The sequence below is a fragment of the Brassica napus genome, chromosome C2 (assembly GCF_020379485.1).
Source record: "Brassica napus cultivar Da-Ae chromosome C2, Da-Ae, whole genome shotgun sequence".
Taxonomy (NCBI): Eukaryota; Viridiplantae; Streptophyta; class Magnoliopsida; order Brassicales; family Brassicaceae; genus Brassica; species Brassica napus.
In genome coordinates, this window is record NC_063445.1 from 35,590,622 (window position 1) to 35,614,287 (window position 23,666).

At 37.9% G+C, this 23,666-nt stretch overlaps 2 protein-coding genes across 2 annotated transcripts; both read left to right on the forward strand.

Annotated features, from left to right (window-relative positions):
• Nucleotides 1–3,587: 3,587 nt before the first annotated feature.
• LOC106393397 lies at nucleotides 3,588–7,272 on the forward strand. Its single transcript, XM_048748202.1, has one exon. It carries the CDS (start codon nucleotides 3,773–3,775, stop codon nucleotides 4,124–4,126), a length of 354 nt encoding a protein of 117 aa, XP_048604159.1. The 5' UTR covers nucleotides 3,588–3,772; the 3' UTR covers nucleotides 4,127–7,272.
• Nucleotides 7,273–8,916: 1,644 nt separating this feature from the next.
• Nucleotides 8,917–14,291, forward strand: LOC125581251 (cilia- and flagella-associated protein 251-like). Its single transcript, XM_048746338.1, has 2 exons — nucleotides 8,917–11,748; nucleotides 11,869–14,291. The coding sequence occupies exon 2, from the start codon at nucleotides 12,916–12,918 to the stop codon at nucleotides 14,275–14,277; it is 1,362 nt and encodes a 453-aa protein (XP_048602295.1). The 5' UTR covers nucleotides 8,917–11,748; nucleotides 11,869–12,915; the 3' UTR covers nucleotides 14,278–14,291.
• The last annotated feature ends 9,375 nt before the right edge of the window (nucleotides 14,292–23,666 follow it).

The window sequence follows — 23,666 nt, forward strand, 5'->3', positions numbered from 1 at the left end:
TCAAATCACACAAAACTGTGTGTATTAAACCTAGAGGTTCAGTTGTTCGTTCAACACGAGGTGACAGTGTTTTCGTGAGTTTTGCTTGGACACAAACTTCACATTTGTCTTTGTTTATTTTGGACTTTGGTATCATGTTCATATTCATTAGTCTTTGTACAAACTTATAATTTACATATCCCAATCTTTCATGCCAAATATTAGAAGACTCAACGACATAAGCAACTGGATTCTTATTCATTGAAACATTGGAATCAGGTACATCAATTTTTCGAATGACTGTCATCAAAGACATTTTGACAAGTCCATTCTTAACAAAACCTTTTCCTATAAAAGCACCACTCTTTCTGAGGATCAGCTGGTCGGATTCAAAGTTGATTCCAAATCCATGCTTACTCATGAGAGATCCAGAAATAAGATTTTTCTTCATGTCTGGAACATGCTTCACGTTGGTCAGAGTAACCTCCCTCCCATAAGTCATCTTCAACACAACTTTTCCAGTACCTTCAACCTTGGATTGTGAGATATTTCCCATCTTCACTTGGTTATCAGTTTTAGACTTCTGATAGGTACTGAACATCTCTCTGTCCATGCAGATGTGCGTAGTGGCACCTGTGTCGTACCACCATTCTTTGGGGTTATCTTCAACCATGTTGGCTTCTGTGACGACAGCGCACAAATCAGCTTCAGTTAGGTCTGCCTGATTTTTCCCCATAGCTTTTCTGCGACATTCCGAGGATCTATGTCCTAGTTTGCCATAGTAGTTGCACTTCCCAACGAATTTGTTGTTCGTGGGATGTTGGCCTTGTTTCTTGAAGCTTGTGGGTGCTTGTTGAGCAAGCTTGTTCGGCCCAGTTTTTGGAATCTTGCCTTCCCTTTGCCCTTATTCTTATGCTCAGCGACATTGACATCGTGAGTATGAATTGGCACTTCTTTTTCACGTTTTAGTGACTCATTCTGAAGTCTAGTGATCAGATTTGCCAACGTCAAGGCCTTTTGCTTGTAAGCAAGGTAGTTCTTGAAATCTGCCCAACTTGGGGTAGCTTTTCGATGAAGCAGTTCACTGTGAAAGTTTCACACAGCTTCATTCCCTCTTCAGCGATCTCTTGACAGATCAATTGTAGCTCATGCACTTGATCCATGATAGGTCGTGAATCAACCATCATGAATCTGAGAAACTTTCCAGTGGAAAATTTCCCAGAGCCTACATTGAAGGATTTGTATTTCTTTTCCAGAGCATCCCATAGATCTTTGGAAGATTCGACCTCACTGTAAACACTGAACAGTTGGTCCACCAGCCGGTTTTGAATGTAACCTTTGCATAAGAAGTCTCCATGCTTCCATGCGTCAAGGCTAGCTAGCGCCCTTGGATCAGTATTGTCCGCGGGTAGCACTGGTTTGAACTCAGTAAGATACCTGGCCAGATTCAGAGTGGTCAGAAAGAAGTGCATCCTCTGCGGCCACTGCTTGAAGTTCGTTCCATCGAACTTGTCGGGCTGAAGTCCGTTGATGTTGCTAGGAACAGACGGAACTGTTGTAGGTAGCGTTCCAAGTGATTGGCTATCACTGACTGCACCGGTTGCCCCATTGACTTTCGTGTTATCACCGTCAGTCATGATTGAATCTGTTCACAAAACACAAACCGTAGTAAGTATTGAGAACTCAATTCAATAAGCGATTAAAACTTTTAAGTCGCTATACAATGGACGTTCACAGAATCGCGTAATGCGTTCTTAAACGTTTAATAGTCTTTCCCAGAGCTCGTCTTAAAGATGTTCTTAAAAGCTATTTCAATAAAAAAATAGATCGTTTTATATTTAGAAAAACGAGATCGCGAACCTGTCAGAGACTGTCACGTAAATCGTTTTCTAATACGATTCATCTTATTCATCAAAATGTTTTGCAGAATAGCTAAAGAGCGTTCACAACTCGTTTCAGATCGCTTTTCAAAAACGTTTTATAAAACCGTTTTATAGAAATATTCAATCCGATTCAAGCGATAAGGAGAAAGCGGATTTATTAAGTAAAGATTGTAGGACAGCGAAAATCCTAATTGAAAATCACGAAACAGAAATCGATATAAACGATAAGATCAAGATAGAAAACATTTAAGAAATCGTTAAGGAAATAGACGAATTCACGGAGTCGAGATTTGATCTTTTTCCTTAACTCAATAAATCGCATGTATTGTGTGACGGTTTGAATGCGATCTATGAATCCCATGATACAACCGTCACGAGACTGTTTCGCAACACCCGAAACAGAATCTAACGAACTGTAACAACTACGAATACTCTCGAGACACTTACTTTAAAAAACTACAAAAAAACTAAGAGAGATTATTTACTGTAAGCTTTGGTGTTTCGCTTTTTCTGTGTGTTCAGAATGAAGAGATTAGGTGTCTATTTATATGGGTATGAGTTATTTGATCACCAAGAAATAATCTTGAGAAAAAGTAAAGAATATTCTTGAATAGAAGTATTCCCACATAACATAATTAATTGAGAAGTATTCCATTATTATTTGGAGGCAACTTTATATTTATCCAAACACATTATAGGAAATATTCTACATTTATTTCAACACAATATTTACATTACTCTTAGATAATATTGGAAACCTACCATAATTATTTGAGAGTAATTTTGTAAGATTTATCCTTTTTCCATAATTCAAATACCCATATTACTTTATAATAAACAGATTTTTACACAACCCATTAAACTTAAAAAAATTCTATTCACATTAATTCAATTTTTTACTCAGCTCATTAGGCTTATAAAAAATAGTTCCAACAATTCAAGCGGTCTAGGTTCACCAAGCCATGTGTGATAGATTAAGCACATGCCATGGGATTCTAATCATATTTGATATCCGTAACATATGAAAAACACATTATGATAAAATCATCTTGATAGTTGATCAAAAAAAAAAAGAAGATAAAATCATCTTGATTATTCTAACTGAAAAAACTACTAATACATTTTAAATTAGATACTTATTTATCATACTATTCGAGTTCACCAAAATAGATTTGATACTGATTTGCATCATTGGGAGAAGCTCTTTAGGCACTATGTGGTACGATTTCCATGAGAATGTATTTCCCCACAAGATTTATACATCCAAACATATTAAATTTCTAACATAATGTAGATAAAATCACCCATAGTGTAACATTGTTTTATCATAAACGTGGTACAGATAAATCTGCCACTCGTAGATCCACATGTTATATATAGAGAAGGTTGTTTGATCTAGGTAGTCAGATTTGTCCACAGTAGAGATCTTCGTTTGTAGTATAAATGTATAATATAAAGATCAACAGTTTCTAATGATGATTTAGAGTGACACTGAAAATGGTTATTTTGATCGCACCACAGTTAGTGTAACTACATACTTCCTACTAGAATATACCATATTTATACCACAACGAAAACATCAATTATATTGTGGTTCAACAGTTATACCTTCAAATCTAACCGCTCTCTCACCATTTCAAACGTACAATAAACTAATCAACCAACTTAGCAGCCTTACTGTAGGAGTCAATGATCTATGTCTCTCTCTCCTCCATATTATATATATACCACAATGGTTCCATGATCTTCCAAATCGGAGCATACAGAAAACAAAAGAAGAAAGGTTTTTTTTTTCTTGGGCATATCCCAAGTTTCCTTTTGTCTTTCCTTCTTTATTTTTTCTTCTGGATATAATTCTCCAAGAAGAGAACAAAACCCTTATTTCTAAAACTCCATCAAAGTTGATCGTAATGGGAAACTGTTTAGTCGGAAAGAAGATTGCAAATGTTGCTGAAGAAGATGATCGATGTGAAGAAGTGATAGCGAAGAAAGATTACAAAGGGAAAGATCGCAAAGTGAAGATTGTTATAACGAGAGATGAGTTAGAGAAACTCATACTTTTCCAGCTTAACGCAGACGGTGCAGCTAAAGGAGGAGATGCCACGTCGGCTTCTTTTGGAGATTTTCTAATAGAACTCGAGGCGGAGAAAGTAGCCGGAGAAGCTGCGGCTGCGGCTGCAGAGGAAGAGAAGTCTCGCCGAAGATTATGTAGGAGGTGGAGACCGTCGTTGGAGAGTGTCATCGAATGGCCTGAAGAAGTATAGTACTCTTTATTTTATTTTATTTTCCTATTATTCAAGGTTTTCAAATATTTTATTTTTCTACTAAAAGAAATGGATTTTCTTTTTGGAAATTTACTTTTGCCTGTTTTTTCTATGCGATTTTTTTCCGAGATCGTTTTTGGCATCAAAGATCTTGGGTTTTTGAAATGGGCAATGGTGTATTACCAAAAAAACTATCCGAAAAAAGATTTCTATGTTTTGTTTTCCTTTGTAATTTTATGTGCGTCATCGTTAATAATGTTCATAGCTCTGAGTATAATCGTTGGCTTTCAAGTTTGTCTCCCTCCCATGTGTAATAATGTAATATTGTCTTAAGCAAAAAAAAAAGAAAAAAAAAAGTGTTATTGTCATGTGCTCTCTTTGTGTTTTTTTTAACGCTTCTAATTCAACCAAAGTACTCTTTGAATTCTAAACCAAATCGGCCAGCAACATAACCCATAAAAACATCAGCAGGCATCTACAGATTAACCCATACGAATGTATGTCCAAAAAACATCAGTAGGCATCTCTTCCAAATCTTACAATTTTTTAACGCTTTATGTTTTATATGTCCTTTAAGAAAATGTTTTTTTTCCTTAATTTAAAAAAACAAAAAAAATATTTTCCTCTCTTATAATTATTTTAGAACTCGTTTGGATCAGTTGTATGTCATTGTTTAAGGTAAAGAAATAAATTCCTATTCGATATATTCTTAACTCATTTCAATATTTGTAGGATAAATTAAATCATTTCTTTTGTTTGCTCAAAACGTTAAAATATCATATAAATGAAAATAGGAAGATACAAGAGTTTCAATCGTAAGCAAATGTTTCCCAGGCAAAAACAAATAAAAACAAGGAAACACTAGAGAAATTTGAACTAAAAGAAGCTAAAAGCTTTAAGTTAGCCATTTTGACAAAAGATTTTTGAACAGCCTTCGCTTCTCATTTTCTTTGAATATGTGTTAAATTAATTCAAAAGAAAAATATCATTTTTTACATCTTATGTGACCTTTTTGATGAAAAAAAAATACATCATCTAGCATCAAAACAGAAAGCGTTATTGTCTTGTGGCAAGCCACCGTGATAGCGCTTCCGGCGAGCTTTGAAATTTCCCAGCAGCCGGAATGATAAGCATCTGTTTCTGACATGTTGATCCACATGCTTTGCAAAAGATGCAGCAGTGGTTGGTGTAGCTCCATGTTTTCTATCATTCCTCTCTCTTTATAAGGTATGAATGGAGACTTGGAATGCATGTCTTGTTAAGAGCGTTCATAACAGACCACCACTTGCATCCATAAATAAGCTCCATTAGCTCCGACCAGTTTGTAGTGAATCTCCATTGCGGAAACATTCGCATCAGTTTTGTCCAGACTTCAGCGGAGTATGGACATTCAAAGAACAGATGGTCCCTTGTTTCGGAAGGCTCTTGGCAGAGTACACATGAAAGATTTGTGTTAATGTTCCAGCTTAGCATTCCATCCCCAGTTGCCAGCCTGTTTTGATACGTAAGCCAATGGAAGAGAGCATACTTAGGCGTATTATGTTGAAACCATACTCCTATGGACCATAGCGTTGGCTGTTCATGATTTCTGATCAGTTTCCAGGTAAGCTTAGTCTTGAAAACAGGACGAAATTTATCAGTGCTCTATTTCCATAGATCTTGATCTTTTGATGTTGACATTTTCTCTTTCTGACGTTCAAAGAGAGATTCCAAGTCATTCAAAAGATCATTTCTATGCCTTCGCCTACGACGAATTGCCATAGCCATAGCCACTGTTGCTGTTGAAGGAATACCCATATCAACGCAGCCACGAGGACCAAAGATATCATGAAAACGTCCCATAGGTGACCAAGAATCAAACCAGAAGGAGCTGTCATGACCATTCCCGACCTTCATCACATGAAAGTCTTTACCTTTATCTCGATATTTAAGAAATTTGCACCACATCCAGGAGCCAGAAGTTGTGTTATCTCGTACTGACCACAGAGTGCCACGCTTGATCAACTAGGTTTGAATCCACTTAACCCAAAGGGAAGGTTGCAGAGAGACTATCCGCCACACTAGTTTCAAGCAGCAAACCTGGTTTACATCTTTCAGAGATCGCAATCCAAGTCCTCCTTCTTTCTTCTCCCGAGTAACTATCTCCCAAAATACCTTTGCTTTTCGAGTGTTCAGTTCGGGCCTCCTGACCACAAGAAAGCAGAACATAAATTATTGATCTTCTCTATACACTCTCCTGGTAAGAAATCCAACCCATCCAAAAATTAACAATGCTCAGTAAGACAGACTTTATGAGTTGCAATCTTGATACCATTAATAGAAACCGATTTGTCCAAGCTCCAATACAATTCCTGATCTTCTCAATCAAGACTGCATAATCTAATTTTCCCATACGACGTGAGAGAAGAGGTAGCCCAAAGTAATGAACAAGAAGTTCTCATGATGCAAACTCAAACTGTTGCTCTATCTCAAGAGTTGTATTTTTTGATATTCCAGCATAATATATTGTAGATTTCTCCATTCTTATTTGCAGACCCGAGATTCTGCCAAAATAGTTAAAAACATTCACAGTGCTCTCAATTGATCTTACTGTTCCATGTTGATTCAAAGTATAATATTCGAATATTTCCATGTTAGCAAATTCAACTACTAGTTAACATCAATAAGATTCATTATATATTACAAAAACGATATTTAACCTGACCAATTTATATCTAAATTTTCGTTCCAAGTCATTATAAAATAAATTAAGCTACTCAGATACAAATTTCAACTAAAATATTTTGGTTCTGCAATTCATGTAGGACCGCGAAAATCCTGATTGAAAATCACGAAACAGAAATCGATATAAACGATAAGATGAAGATAGAAAACGTTTAAGAAATCGTTAAGGAAATCGACGAATTCACGGAGTCGAGATTTGATATCTTTCCTTAACTCAATAAATCGCCTGTATTGTGTGACTGTTTGAATGCGATCTATGAATCCAATGATACAACTGTGACAAGACTGTTTCGCAACACCCGAAACAGAATCTAACGAACTCTAACTACTACGAATACTCTCGAGACACTTACTTTAAAAAACTAGAAAAAACTAAGAGAGATTATTTGCTGGTAGCTTTGGTGTTTCGCCTTTTCTGTGTGTTCAGAATGAAAAGACTAGGTGTCTATTTATATGGGTATGAGTTACTTGATCACAAATAAATAATCTTGCGAAAAAGTAAAAGAATATTCTTGAATAGAACTATACCAACATAACATAATTAATTGAGAAGTATTCTATTATTATTTGGACGCAACTTTACATTTATCCAAGCACATTATAGGAAATATTCTACAACTATTTGAACGCAATCTTTACATTACTCTTAAATAATATTGGAAACCTACCATAATTATTTGAGAGTAATTTTGTAAGATTTATCATTTTTTCATAATTCAAATACCCATGTTACTTCATAATAAACAGATTTTTCCACAACCCATTAAGCTTATAAAAACTATATTCACATTAATTTAATTTTTTACTCAGCCCATTAGGCTTATAAAAAATAGTTCCAACAATTGCGGTCTGGGTTCACCAAGCCATGTATGATAGATTAAGCACATGCCATGGGATTCTAATCATATTTGATATCCCTAACATATGAAAAACACATTATGATAAAATCATCTTGATAGGTGATCAAAACGCATTGAAAGGTCCATCATATTCACCTCCTCTATCACTTTTGACTATTTTGATATTCACCTCCTCTATCACAAACAACAAAGAGGTATGGAGATAATGCACACCCTTGCCGCAAACCTCTTTCACTTTGAAAATATCCAGCAAGTTCACCATTCACCTGAACTGAAAATGATGTTGTTGTAACGCAAAGAGAGATCCAGTGAATGAATTTCTCAGGAAAATTCTTTGTCGTTAGTGTTTTAAACAGAAAGATCCACTGAACCGTATCAAATTCTTTAGATATATCAGTTTTCAGAGCACATCTCGATGAGATAGAGTCTTTGTGGTAGTCCTTTACCAACTCAGTAGCCAGAAGAAAATTCTCAATAAGCAACCCTCCCTTCACAAATGCAGATTGATTGAGTGCGATGAAGTCTGGAAAAGTGACCTTTAACCTATTAGAAATGATCTTCGAAATAACCTTGTAGATGACATTACAACACGATATGGCTGATGATGACATTTTTGATCTCCCTGTCGATTATCTTGAAAGTTGCAGCAGCTGTGATGAACTTGTTATGGATGACATTGTTCTGTAACGACCCTTATTTTTGGTGAGGCCTTTTTGGTTATTATTAAAAATATTAAAGCCCAATACTCTCTTCTTATTTTGTCCCACATTGGAAGTTTAGAAAATCTTCCTCTCTTTCCTTCCTCTATATAAGAAACTCCACCCTCTTCTCTTTATTCATCAAGTCAAAGTATTTCTTTGCGCGTGACGAGTTGTTGATTATCCAACGACCAGTCACTAGTGAATTTTTCCGGTGGGCTTTTTGTGTGAGCTTCCGGTGGGCTTTTCGTGTGAGCTTCCGGTGGGATTTCTGGGTGAGCTTCCAGCAGGTTTTTCTAGTAAGTTTGTCACCTCCATATTTCTAGTTATAGGAATCTATTTTAGGAAGTTTCTATTTTAGGAAAATTTCTATTTAAGGAAAGTTTCCATTTTAGGAGAGGTTCGGTTTTAGGAGAGTTTTCATTTTAGGAAACTTTATTTCCGGAGAATCTGAGCCTAAGTCGTTGATCCTCATGTTTCAGTTGACCTCAGTTGACTGCTTCTTCTGTTGTTCATTTCAGCCAGTGGCTAAGGTGAGGGCTATCACTTTAAATCCCGAGCTAGTTTAGTACTACTATTATGGAAAGTCTAGTTTCAAAACATGATCCATCTCTGTGAATCGATTCTGTTTTAGACTCTTGCTTGTTTGTTTATTATTATTTGCTTGTTAAATTGGAAATAGGATAATAAATGATTCAATGGTTGACTGAATTGAGTGAATTAAGAACTGTTATATATATATATATATGTATACATAAGTCTGTTATGAGATTGCGGGGCACAGAGATGTTGTGCTAACGGCGCATTGTGTGGGGATTGCGGGACACATAGACGTTTGTGTTAGCGGCCATTGTATGGAGATTGCGGGACATATGGACGTCTATGCTAGCGGCGTATTGTATGGAGATTGCGGGGTACAAAGACATTTGTACTAGCGGCGCATAGGTGATTGTGGGGTACAAGGATGGACTCTTGTACTAGCGGCGCATAGAGTTGTATATTTATATCCGTATGAGGAGAATTCGGGGTGTGTGATCTAGTTATGCACTATCAGCGCATTTAATGTTTTATATGGTGTATTAGACACCGTGTTTGTTTCATGCTAGAGCTACGCCTACATGGCCGTAGTGCTATGTACTGAGTCAGTGGTTTGCGGTTTAGCATCCCATACCTCAAGGGTAACTCCCCTTTTACTCACCCCTCCTTCTTTCCCCCTTTCTGGTGAGATTGGCGAGCATGAGTGATTGCTATCGGATTGGTGTTTTGGGAGTTTTATTTCTTTTATTTCAGACTTGCGGTTCTTATGCTTTTATCGATATTTTCGGGATTTATTATGCTATTTATTGGATTTATGGCTATTTATTGGATTTATGGAGTGTGAAGACGATTCATGAGGATTAATAAATGCGGATTTCAGGATTAATAATTTTATTATTTATTTTAGTAAATACGGGTGTTACATGTTCCTTTGGCGCCAAATATTGTACAAGACTGTTTGAGCGACAATCTTTCAAAGGATATGTGGAGTTTGGCGTCTCATCCAAGATAACAGCTCGGTCCATGTAGTGAATATCGGTTGAAAGGGGCTTAGCTTTGCCAACACCGGCCTCCATATTTCTGCAGCAAAACCACAAATTAAGAGAATGTGGTCTCTCGTTTCGGTTCCAAACAGACAAACAGCACAATAAAGAGAGATGGGTATTCCCCAAGATGCCACATGTTGAAAGCGTGCTTGGGCACATAGCATTTAAACAAACTTGCTTATACCAGTCTTTTTCAGGTTTTTTTTTCTTTTTTCAGTTTCTTTTGGTCTCCAGGCCTCCCAAGTTCTTGCTGCCGAGAAACCCCCCTGCAGTAAGATTCGTTTACTACCCAACTGAACCGATCTTCAGTAATAATCGTAAAGTTACAGATATTTGTAAGCTCAAGATAAGAGCTTGGTGTTGGTAGAACAAGAGAAGGAGTCACACATGTTGATCGATGTATGATACACCGCTGCGAGTTAGTTATGGAACGATTACATGTCAGATAATCATTGGGTCCAAGATATTATTTTGGCGTGAAACATAGAAGATTTGAATTTAGCAAGATATTAGGAAATAGAATATTGTGGCTAGGAACATATATAACTAAACTACCTTGGGTAGATTTAGGTTACGCTTTTTCATTGAGAAAAAGCTTGAGCAATAGAGTTGTTCTTGTCAAGCGGGTGAGAATGCAAAGGCAAGTAACTTGTGAGTGCAGCTCGATCTTTGTATTTGAGAGATTAGAAAATTGGTCCGTCTCTAGCCGTGTGTGACTGAGAGTAAATCGGAGGATAACTCCATATACCCTCTACCCCCTAAAAATTTTCCGTTTATCCCTTTATTATAATATAATTTCTTTTTCAATTTTTTTTTAAATAGAAAAAGTGGCTAAAGACGGATTGCCCCTACCATAAATTAGATATTTACAAGATCAAACCGGAAAGATCCGACCCACACATAACAAACTCTAAAACCCGACCCAGCTAAACCAAAACGATATCGTTTTGAATTACTCAACTCATTCCCTTCTCCAAATATCGATCCTTTCGTCGTCTCTCCCCTCTCGACACTCTCTATTGCAAAATCGGAGATTGAAACCCTAGAGTATCCATCTTCGTTCTTCCTTGTTCATTCTCCATCTAATTCGAAAATCCATCTTCGTTCTTCCTTGTTCGTTTGTGTCTCAACTATCTCTTTGTCTCTCTTATCTGAAACCCTAAAGTCTAGACCGCTTCGTTTCTTCTTCCTTCTTTGTCGAAATCGAGGCTCCATCTTCGTTCCTTGTGGTAAGTGATTAGTTTCCCTTTATTTGGTTGTTATTTGGTCGAATTTGTATGTAGATTTGAAAACAAATTTGGGGAAAACTTTGAATGTGTCTTATGTTTAGATATTGGCTTTGAAATTGGATAAGAACTTGGTAAATCTATTGTTTAGGTATATATTACATCGAATCTGTATGTAGACTGATGCGTTTTTTTGTGTGTTTCCGATTTGAGTGATAAATTGTATTTAATTTTGTTAATAAAATTGTATTGGGGAAATTTAGTTGATGTTGTGTTGTTGTTTTGCGGTTTGAATTTAGTTTCATTGAGTGTTGTAATGTCTTGTACAGGGAAGTTATGAAGGGAAATCAAAAGGGAGTCGTAAATCTCTTAGAATCCGAAAACCGGAATCACAAGAGCAGTAAGAAGAGTAAGAAGAGTAAGAAGAGTAGGCCAGTGAGAGAGTCAGTGAGAGCACTGAGTGTAGAATCGCTCTCAGCCTCAGATGAGTCCGAAAGGGAGGGGTCCGATAAGGAGGGGTCCGAAAGAGAGGTATATATTTTCTATTCATTGTTATTGTTAGTGAGAAATGTTGAGTAGTAATTAGTAGTACTACTAGTACTTCTTGTATTACTAGCATTACTAACATGTATATATGTATTTTGATTGCAGGCAATGCAACCAATGCAACCCCTTGAGTTCTACTTCAAAAGCAGTGAGTTCCCCAAGAGTTCCAAGATAGAAACTAAGTGCTTTGTGACCAAGACAGTAAAGCTCATCAAGGGTAAGCCTGAGGCTGAATGGTTCACAAGCCATCCTCAGTTTCGACATTTCTTCCACATGCCAGACGAAGATAACCTGAAGCTCCAGGGGATGTGGATGTTACTCCTGCGCACCATTTGTACTCCAGAAGATGATGTTGCATGGTTTGTGGTTAATGGTGTACCCATCCGTTATTCTATGAGGGAGCATGCCCTTATCTCTGGCTTAGACTGCGGTGATTATCCACCAAACTATTGGAAGTTGGAGGGTTATAAGTTTGTGGATTATTACTTCCATGACAGAAAGAAGATCACCATCAGCGATGTGAAGCAGAAGATGTTGTTCTATGCCACCGTGTCCAGATAGATTGAAGATGACTGTCTTGTTTTTTCTTGGTCAGGTTATCAGAGGAAAGCCGAAGGATTCTGGACATTTAGACCTCTTCGTATTAAGGATGATGGACGATTTAGATGCTTGCATATCATTTCCCTGGGGTCGTCTAACATTTGAGGATGCAATAAAGGAGATTAAGCACGTGATGAACAATCTGAAGGGTGAAGTGAAAGAGGCATGCGCCTTTCCTGGATTCATAATCCCTTTAGAGGTAAAGCATATAGTTTTGTAAATTTTTAGTTGTAATATAATTGAAATCTGACACTGTGGCAATGGATGTACTAGGTTATGGCTTTTGAGTGTATTCTGGATTTGGGGAAAACGTTTAGAATCTATTCAGACGACTCTAGTGAAGACTGTCCAAGGATGTGCAAGAGCCGGTTTACAAAGTCCAGTCTTAAGGGTTATCCTTTGGAAGACATATATGTTGCGGTTAGAGACACAAAGGTACATGTATATAGTTATAGTAGAAGCTAGATGAACATAAAATTTAACTGATCTAACTTATTGTTTTATTTTCAGGTTATCAACAGTGTGTTAGTTCCAACTATTAGTGAGCAAATTATGCTGGCTCGTATCATTGATGAGGAGCGAGAGTATGACCGTCAGGGCAGCCCAAGTGATACTTGGAACTACTGGTTAAATGTGAAGCAGAAGAATATTTGGGGGAAAGAGCTATATGAGTTAGATCAAGCTGCACGAGGAGTGTTGCCAAAAAAGAAAAACAAAGAAAAGGTGACGTTTGCAGAAGGATCATCCTCTAATTCTGGTTTAGATTCGAGGTTGCAAGGTCTGGAAGAGAGGATTTTGGAGTTCATGGGAGAAGGATTTGTTGGACTTCACGTAACGGTGGAGACAAAGCTAGAGGCTCTAGGATCAAGGATGAGTCATATTGAAAAGAACCAGCGGATTTTGAAAAGAAGGGCTAAGAAAATGGAAGACAAGCTAACTTCTATTGAGAGTAAGGTGGTACCGAGTCATGGTGAAGACATGGATTTTCGACAGTGGGACTATGGTACATATGAAGAGAAGGAGAAAGCTAATTCTGAGAAGGACAAAGCTAATGTTGAGCAAGAGGCTGGGAAAGAGAACGATAACTTCGAGAATACTGAGCAAGAGGCTGAGAGAAAAAATGATGAAGAAGGGGAAGAGAAAGAGGCTGATGACAATGCTCAGCAAGAGGATGAGAAAGAGAAGGAAAATAGTGAGGGTGATGAGCAAGATAAGGAAGACAGTGAGAGTGAGAGTGAGAATGAGACTGATGAGTTGAAGCAATTGAAGGAGATATGTAGAGCACAAGCTGATAAACTGTGGAAAGAAATTGAAGCGGATGAAGAAGAGGTTGGAGGGAAACAGGATGAAGAAGAAAGTGAAGAGAAAGAGGCTGAAACCAGTGACGAAGAGAAGGAGAACAGTGAGGATGATGAGAAAGTTGAAGAAAAAGTTGTGGAATCTGAGGCTGAAGGCGAAGATGATCAAGCAGAGGTTGAAGGGAAAGAGGATCAAGAAGAAGAAGTTGAAGGGAAAGAGTTTGAAACCAGGGAGCAAGATAAGGAGAAAAGTGAGACTGCTGAGGTGGAATCTGAGGCTCGGGAGGCAGAGATAGAAAAAGGAACTCCGACACCACCACGTGGAAATCATACAGAGGGAACTCCCAAAGATAATCACAATGAGCCTCGGGTTGAGACGAATAGAACCGATGAAACTCCAATACCACCACGTGGGAATCAGATGGAGGGAACTCCCACACCACCACGTGGTAGGACTAAGGCAATGGCTGCGAGGGGACTAATGACAAGGCCTATGGAGGGAGAACCTGGAAAAGGTGTTGAAGTTGTTGCGGAAGAGACTGGAAACAGAGGGAAAAAGCAGGAAGAAAGTTGCAGAAGAAGAGAAAAAAGAGGAAGAGGCTGTGAAAGCTGTTGAAGAACAGGCTGGGGAAGTTGTCGAGGAACAGACTGGGGAAATTGTTGAGGAATATACTGAGGAACAAAAGCAAAGGTGGATCATGGTCGTTTACAAGGAAGCACCGAGTCCTTGGATCATGCATAGGTGCAAGGAGAATGCCGCTGTTGCTGTACCTAAGAAGAGTGGCAGACCAAAGAGGAAATCACAGTGGGTGCAGACTCCTTTCACAGAGGGGAAGAAGCTTAAAACAAAACCTTAGGCTTATGTATTTATTAGGAATCTATGTTTAAAACTTGTTTAAAACTTGGTAGTAGAATGTTAAGTATTTTGGATGTTTAAAACTTGGTAGTAGAATGCTTTTGAATGTTTAAATCTTGGTGTGTTGCAACAGGTTTGGAAAACTAAGTTTACAGGTGTTACCATGCCCAAAAATGAGTAAGATGGATAACTAGATTTACTAGGTTTATTACGCCAAAAAAACACTATAAAAGATATACCAAAAATTAGTAAACACATGTAAAATACTAAAATATATATATATTATTAAAAAACGAATTAAAAAATGCATTTCACATGTAAAACGTGCAGCCGTCATAAATATTTTAATCTTATTTTTAACACTTAGTAATACCTATGGTAATCTTCAAGGTAATAGTAATACCACCATACACATAGTAATACTTTGGCATTTTTTAAGTTTTTGTAGTAAATCCATCTCAAAAAAGAAGGTTTGGTAGTAGAACCAATGATTTTACCCTATTATTTACATAAACAATTTACGAGAAATATGTATTTTGTAAAATTCTACTTACTATATTGTTAACCATTCACATACTAACAATGAAAGTTAAGGAAGTTTTTTGGGAAACCGTTAAGATTTTCTTAAACTATTGAAAATAATTAACAAAAATAGTCTAATCCATATATTTATTATATACGTAGCCTACGAATTGAAAATAATCATATAAAGATAGTCTAAATTACACATAACGTAGTGATACATATTGGTTTCGAATTACACATAATAATACCAGTAAAACCCAGTAATCCAAATTGCACATAATAATACCAGTAAAACCCAGTAATCCAAATTTCACATAATAAGTCCAGTAATCTCCAGTAAAACCTAGGTAGTACCGGAACCACTCCCACATTCAAAATACGATGCCATACCTTCTCCTCTGGCTCTGCCTCTTACTCTGGCTCCTCTAGCTCCTCCTCTGCCTCTTTTTCCTCTTCCACGGGATTCTCCTACTGATGGAAATCTTGTTTGTTGTGGTTTTCCTTTCTTCTTGTCAAAATCTGGAGGAAGTATTTTCTTTGCTTTAACATCTTCTGGTATAACCCAATCAGACATATGAGGAACAAGATATATGGTCCTGTGATAAGCCAAAGCCCATTGCTCCACCAAATAGTATTTTGAACAATACTCTGATAGATGGAGTTCCCTTCCCGCTGCCTTAGACATGAATGTGGCAGCAGCCACTCGATGCACACAAGGGTATTTGTCTTTATCAAATTGTTCACAACTGCAAGTATTCCTAGCCATATCAACAGTATAAACCTTGCCGTCAGTACCATGCACACTGTACTCAAGATGGAAGCTGTTTAATTCGTCAATTGTAAGAAACCCTGCATCAACACATCTTTTAGACATTTCGGTTTCCAAAATAGGCACAAGCTTCAGTGTGTATGGTATTTCAGCTGCCTCCTTCCTATGGTTGTTAAACCATTCAGAAATTTTCGCAATGATAACATCAAACATTGGTAGTAAGGTATACTTTCTCGCTTCCTTAATAACACCATTAAAAGATTCTACTGAATTGGTGGTGTCAACATTGTACCTATCTCCTCTGAAGTAACATCTAGCCCACTTCTTCTCTTCAACACTTTTGTCAAGATACGCTGCTGCACTACGATACTTTCGGCGAAAAGCATGATAAAGGTACTTGAACTCAGCCTCCGTATAAGCGTGTGCGCATTCTCTAAACTTGAACGCACAAGTATCTTTGTTGTTATGGATGAGGGTTTTAACATTCTGAGACAAATGCCATATACAATACCCATGTTCGGCCTCAGGGAACACTAGACGTACTGACTTGATCAAGCTTTTGTTTCAATCTGAAAGAAATACCAATCCCGGGACATCGGATATCACTGATTTCAACTGTTCCATAAACTATATCCAGCTTTCATCATTCTCACCATCTGCTACGCCAAACGCAATTGGGTAGTGGTGATGATCAGGATCCTGAGCAGACGCAACGAGGAGAACTCCACCATAAACATTCTTGAGGTGTGTTCCATCCACAATGAGGACTTTCCTCATTGCACTGAATTCTTCTATGCTAGCTCCCAGGGCAAAAAACAGATACTTAAATTTGTTGGCCTCATCCACTACCACACGAGTTCTTGTGCCAATATTCGTCTGCTCCAGCATGTGCATATAACAATATAATAAAGTAAAACTCTCTTCTGGACTTCCTCGCACTTCATTAGCAGCTTCTCTTTTTCCTCTCCATGCTGAGGTGTATGATACATGCACACCAACCCTTCGATGAACCAAATCGATCAGAACTTTGGGAACTGGTGTGTCAAATGTACCAGGATAATCTTGAGCCAAAACAGATGCAACGATTTGTGATGTGCCTTTCCTTCTATCAGACAGTGTTCTTGTAGTAACAACAGAACATGTATGCTGCTTGATGTAACTTCTAACCGTCCAAAGATCTGTATTCTTTAGCTTTGCAACTCGCACAAACCACTTGCACCCGTCTTTGGCTCCTCGGCATTTAACCACAAAATCTCGTAGTATCCGACTTAGTTATATCAAAATCAAAACATTTCTGATGTGAAGCCGTCTGAATATGGACTTTTGCTTCCTCCTTGGTTCTAAATTCTTGACCTAAAACCAAACTTGTACCATTATCCCGTGGCTGATAGACAACTCGTGGTCTTACTTCTGTATCTTCAAGCACATGCTCATCTCTTTCCGTGAAATTCTCATGCATCTCATGCATCTCAATGTCTCTGTGAAAAGTGAGCACACCACCAGTTGCATCATTCTCAATACCATCTTCATCACCAGCCTCTCTATCAGGCAGTGTTCTTGTAACGATAGAACATGTATGTTGCTTGATGTAACTTCTAACCTTCCAAATATATGAATTCTTTAACATTGCAACTCGCACAAACCACTCGCACCCATCTTTGGCTCCTCGACATTTAACCACAAATCTCTTAGTATCCGACTTAATTATATCAAATTCAAAAGATTTCTGATATGATGTCGTTTGAATAAGAACTTTTGCTGCCTCCTTGGTTATAAATTCTTGACCTATAACCAAATCCATACCATCATCCCGTCTTTGATTAACACCATCATGCATCTCAATGTCTTCGTGAAAAGTGAGCACACCACCATTACCATCTTCATCACCAGCCTCTGTAGTCTCTTTATCAGATATACCGACATAGACATCAGTTTCATCATTCTCAGTCCCATCTTCATCACCAGCCTCTATAGCCTCTCTATCAGATATACAGACATAGCCATCAGTTTCATCATCCTCTTCTGAAAGTTGCACTTCTTCATTGATGATCTCCATATGTAGAACATTTCTACACATCTCGTGATTTACTTGCAGTAGATAACAAAAAACGTCTTCATCATTCCAGATGTATGATGGCTTGTACGAATAATACCATTGGAAAGTAACTAATCTTCACTTGCACCTTAGCTTCATCTACCTTTATCTTTTTGCAAATACGCTCAACCAAACCAGAGTAAGTGATCTCCTCCATTGATTTCCTCAACACAATCGTCTGAATTTTATCTTCTCCTTCACCATCTCCCGAGATCCATTTTATTTGAGCCCCATCCTTCATATAATATCCTCCATAATCAAAACATATAATTGTGCAATGTGGATTTTGCATTTTCCTGAAATAAAATAGAATATCATTAGAATTATCATTATCACACCGTACAATCTTTTCTTACTAATACTAATTTAATTCAGTACTATACATAGTAATACTAGAAATACTAGTAAAAAATATCAATTTTGTAATCCTAGTAAAACTTTTTTGCTTTAGTAAAACTAGTTATACCAGTAATACCCAGAACTTATCCTTGTCTAACTAATCCGCTTTTAGGACGATATTGTTAGGATTTTACATTACCCATGATGTATAATTCATCTTAAATGAAATTATACACAGAAAATCATCAAAACACACATAAAATATACCCAAAATCTATAAACACAGTTTTCAAAATCTTTTTTAATTTCTTATAATTTTCATTGGATCTTCTTTTTTTTACACTAGCCGAGATATACACTTGTTTTAATAACATTTCAGTAAAAAATTCATCAAAAATGGACGTAAAAAAGTCTCAAAAGCCCTAAACACAGTTTTTGAAATCGTTTTTAATCTCTCAAATTTTCATCAAATCTTATTTTTTTAACGTTACCCTTCATATACACGATATTTAAATGTAATATCATAAAAAAAAATTCATCGAAAACGAACCTGAATTCCCTGGTTTTGAGCTTCAAAAATCGCTTATGGAGGATGAGAGGAAGAGAGGTTGTACGATGAAGAAGAAGACATGTGGGTCAGGAGAAATCTGATTGGTTAAGGTTGTTTTGTGGGCCATGTAGGTAGTTGAATTATGGTTGGTTTATTTAATTGGAGAAATAAATGAAAGGCTAGTTTGGGGAGTGCAAGGATAAAAGGGTAGGAAGAATAGAGAGAGGGCATTGAGAATTCATTTAAGGGGGCATGGGGTATATGGAGTTAATCTCCGAGTAAATAGGATTAAACAGATCTAGGAAGATTGTTTACAAGATTTATAATATACAAGAAAGTGTTCTTAGAATCTCTCGTGTGTTCCTTTACTTGGTTGTCTCTAAGCATTCATTTGATATCAGAGCGGGAAACCTCTGTGGTATTGAATACTACTAATAGGTTGATGTCCTGCTGATTTCATGGAAACCATGAAGGAACTTGTTGCTGTGCAGAAACCTATCATGTTTGATGGTGGTAACTTTGGACATTGGAAAGCTAAAACGGGACATATAATCCAAAAGATTGATGAAGATGCTTTAACTGCTGTAGAAGAAGGTTGGTCTGCTTCCACCATGCCTATGGAAGATAAGACATTGGAGCCAAAACCAAAAGACAAGTGGACTAACTCAGATAAATCGGCATCTAAATTCAACTCCAAAGCTATGACTGTTATATTCTCGGGTGTTGACTTGGATCAGTTCAAGATGATCCAGGATTGTGAATCAGCTAAAGAAGCATGGGATACATTGATCAATCACTTTGAAGTAAACACCAGTGTGCGAAAAAAAAGAATTGATCATTTAACATCAAGGTTCTAAAATCTAAAAATGGGTGGTGATGAACCTATCGATGGATTCATATCCAAGATTAGCGAACTGGCCAGTGAATCTTCAGTGCTTGGGAAGAATTATGCGGAAAAGGATTTCGTGAAGAAATTGCTAAGATGTCTTCCACCACGGTTTGAAGCTTACAAAGCGGTACTGAACATCGATGTTGACAGTGATGAGATTAAGTTCGATCACCTGTCTAGTTTCCTAAAGGTTCATGACCTAGATAAAACTGAGCGACTATCAAACACTCAGAAGAGTATTGTGTTTTCTACTGAGACGAAGGAGGATGTCAGGGTCACAAGAATTGAGGATAACTTAGGACTAATGGCTCCAAACTTCAACAAATTTGTCAAGCGAATAGAGAAAGGTGGAAGTCGATCAAATTAACGCTTTCAGAAGAATGAGTTTGATTGTTCCAATTCTCAATCCTCAAGGTACGACACCTCTAAGAGTTCAAGGAAGAAAGAACTTCAGTGTCATGAATGTGAAGGCTATGGACACTTCCCGAATGAGTGTCCTCTTGCTAAGAGAAAGAAGCTGAAGTGCATTGATTGCAAAAGATTTGGACATACTCGAAGTGAATGTCCAAACAATCTGAAGAAGAATAAATATCTCTTGTGTGCTTCAGTGACATAGAATCAAACAGTGACAGTGATGGTGAAGAACTTATCCTAAACTTTATGGCGTTGATTGGAAAAGATGACATGGATGAAGGTAAATCAGCTGCGAGACCAGAAAACGAAGAGGATGATGATGATCTCAATCAAGACCTTGAAAGCGAATATAAATCACTCTTTGACAAGTTCACTGAGTCATGAGAATCTGCAACTTCTCAAAGATAGGGCTATGCTAAAAGCCCATGTCAATATTCTAGAGTTGGAGCAACCTACCATCCAGACCTCGACTCACTCTGTCTCAAAAGAATCCGATCTGGAGGTACTGTCCCTTCGAAGAACCTTGTCTGGACAAGGAAGAAATCATAAGCATTTTGAGATTAAGTTTAAGCAGCTGAAAGATCTACTGGTTCAGGAAATGGACAAGAGCTAGCTACTTGAGAGCCAATTCACTGAAAACTATAAGAAACTAAGGACTTCAACATTAGATCACCTCTTAACCTTGGGGCAGTGTCCGAAAGCCAACTGGGGACTAGGATATCAAGGTCCGGCATCCAAGTCAGTTGAGGTAGGAGAACAGATTGCCTTTGTGAAAGAAAATCAACCACAAAGAATGACAAGAAACGCGAAGAAGTCAATCCTTTGTGGCTGAAGTAGCCAGAACTGAGAACAAAGTTGTGCCAAGAAAGCGTGGCAATGGCTGTCACTTCTGTGGTAAGCGTGGTCATCATGTCAGGTTTTGTTACATCCGCATACATCAGTATGAACGAGCTTAGAGACTAAACATATGATTCGTAGAACCTAACTTTTATGGTCATGTTTGGATTGCTAAACGTGATTTATATCCTAACTACAAGGAGCACACCCTGAAGGTTTCACACAGTGAAACAGAGCAAAATCTGTTATGCAATCTGACTCGCATACAAGAAGAACCGGTTCTGATTAGCAATGTCGCTTACACCTGTACTGAACACAACAATCAAGATGACCTTCCTTGGTATTTTGACAGTGGATGTTTGAGACATATGACCGGAAATCAAGACTACATCGAGAAACTTGACATGTCAAGGGTGGAAGAGTTACTTTTGGTGATGGAGAGCAAGGTAAAATTCGAGGTGTTGGTGTGATAGAGAGAGCTGATCTGCCTCACCTCATAAATGTTTATTTTGTAGATAAACTCAAGGCTAATCTCATCAGTGTGAGCCAACTCTGTTATGAAGGGTTGGAAGTTATCTTCAACAACAAGGAATGTCGTGTTGTAGACGCCAAAGGAAATCTAGTGTTGTGTTGAGTCCGTTCTGAAAACAATTGTTATATGTGGAAGCCATCCCATATGTGCTTCACTGCTAAGGAATCGAAACTTGATCTCTGGCACAAGAAACATGGTCACAAGAATACAAATGGACTGACCAGACTCGTAAATGCTGAAGTGGTTAGAGGAGTTCCTGATTTGGAAAAAGAGACGGACACAGTGTGTGAAGCTTGTTGCCAAGGGAAACAGATCAAAGTTCAACACAAACACATTGATGAAATTAGGTCTAAGCGAATACTAGAGCTGGTGCACATGTATCTTATGGGCCTGATATCTGCTGAGAGTCTTAGTTGATGACTATTCCAGGTACACTTGGGTTGACTTCCATCGAAATAAGTCTGATGCCATTGAAAGCTTCCGTATCTTAGTGCTGCAGCTGAATCAGAAAAATGTGAAATCATTCAGATTAAGAGTGATCATGGCGGTGAGTTTCAGAATGAACAGTTTGATCAGTTATGTCAAAGCTAGGGAATCCGACATCAGTATGGTGCTCCCATAACTCCTCAACAGAATGGAGTCGTGGAAAGAAATAAAAAAACCTTGCAAGAGATGGCGAGGGAGATGTTTTGTGGTAACAGTGTGCCATCAGGATTTTGGGCGGAAGCTATTGGCACCACATGCTATGTGATAAATCGAGTGTATGTCAAGCCTAAGACCAAAACCACTCCATATCAGATATTTAAAAGAAAAAATCTCAATCTCAGTCACATGCATGTGTTATGTCTTTGTTACATTCTCAGTGACAAGGAATATCTAGGGAAGTTTGATGCCAAAAGCGATGTTGGAATGTTTCTGGGTTACTCTACAAACAGCTCAGCCTATCAAGTCTACAACCAACGAACCAAGTTCATTGGAGACAATGTGAATGTTGTGTTTGACGATAGTGTGCGGTTCTATCAGGCAAGAGTGACACAAACCATCAATTGTGTTGCACAGATCACTTTTGCACCTGTTGAAGCTGAGGTCAAAAATGAGTCTGAAGATGAAAGCGTACTAGAATGTGAACAAGTCAATATGGAGGAGGGACGAGTTCATAAAAATCATTCCTCTGAAATTTCATTGGCGGATTATTTGATGAAAGAGTGACACGCAGGAAACAAATTGACTTCAAGGAAATAGTCAAATTAGCGTGTTTCGTGGCTGAGATGAACAAGCTAGTTTGTTTCGTCTCACTGATTGAACCAAAGAACATCCAGGAAGCTCTAGATGATAAATTCTGGAGAGATTCAATGCATGAAGAAATGGAGCAGTTTGATCGACTTCAAGTTTGGGAGTTAGTTCCAAGGCCAGAGAACGTGAACACCGTAGGAACTAAGTGAATCTACAATAACAAGACAGATGAAGAAGGCAATGTGGTCAGGAACAAGTCGAGACTTGTAGATCAAGGTAACTCTCAAATTGAGGGCATCGAATTTGATGAAGCATTCGCACTGGTTGCTCGACTTTAGTCAATTAGACTCTTATTTGGAATAGCTTGTCAACTCCGAATTAAGCTTTACCAAATGGATGTCAAAAGTATTTTCCTGAATGGTGTGTTACGGAAAGAAGTCTATGTGACACAGCCCAAGGGGTTTATAGATCCTCATTTTCCTAATGATGTGTACAAGCTCAAGAGAGCCCTCTATGGTCTGAAACAAGCTCCCCGAGCTTGGTATGAGAAACTGAATGACTTCCTTGTTAAGACCGGCTTTCAGCAAGGGGGAGTTGACAAAACTTTGTTCATTGAAGAGAAAGGGAAAGGCATTTTGATCATTAAAGTGTATGTTGATGACATCATCTTCGAAGGAACATCTCAGGAAATGGTTTATGAATTTGTCAAGACCATGACAAGGGAATTTGAGATGAGCATGGTTGGTGAGTTTATCTATTGCCTTGGGCTTCAAATCAAGCAATTATAGGATGGAATCACGGTCTCACAAAGTACATATGCTAAGAATCTGGTCAAGCGATTTGGAATGCAGACAAGTAAGATAGCAAGGACTCCCATGAGCACTACGACTAAGCTGTCTCGAGATGATGGAGGGAAAAATGGATGAGAAGCTGTATCGTGCCCTGATAGGCAGTCTCCTCTACCTT

Excerpts from the sequence above, each read along its gene's own strand:
- LOC106393397 (XM_048748202.1), top strand. The coding sequence starts at position 3,773 with ATGGGAAACTGTTTAGTCGGAAAGAAGATTGCAAATGTTGCTGAAGAA.
- LOC125581251 (XM_048746338.1), top strand. The coding sequence starts at position 12,916 with ATGCTGGCTCGTATCATTGATGAGGAGCGAGAGTATGACCGTCAGGGC.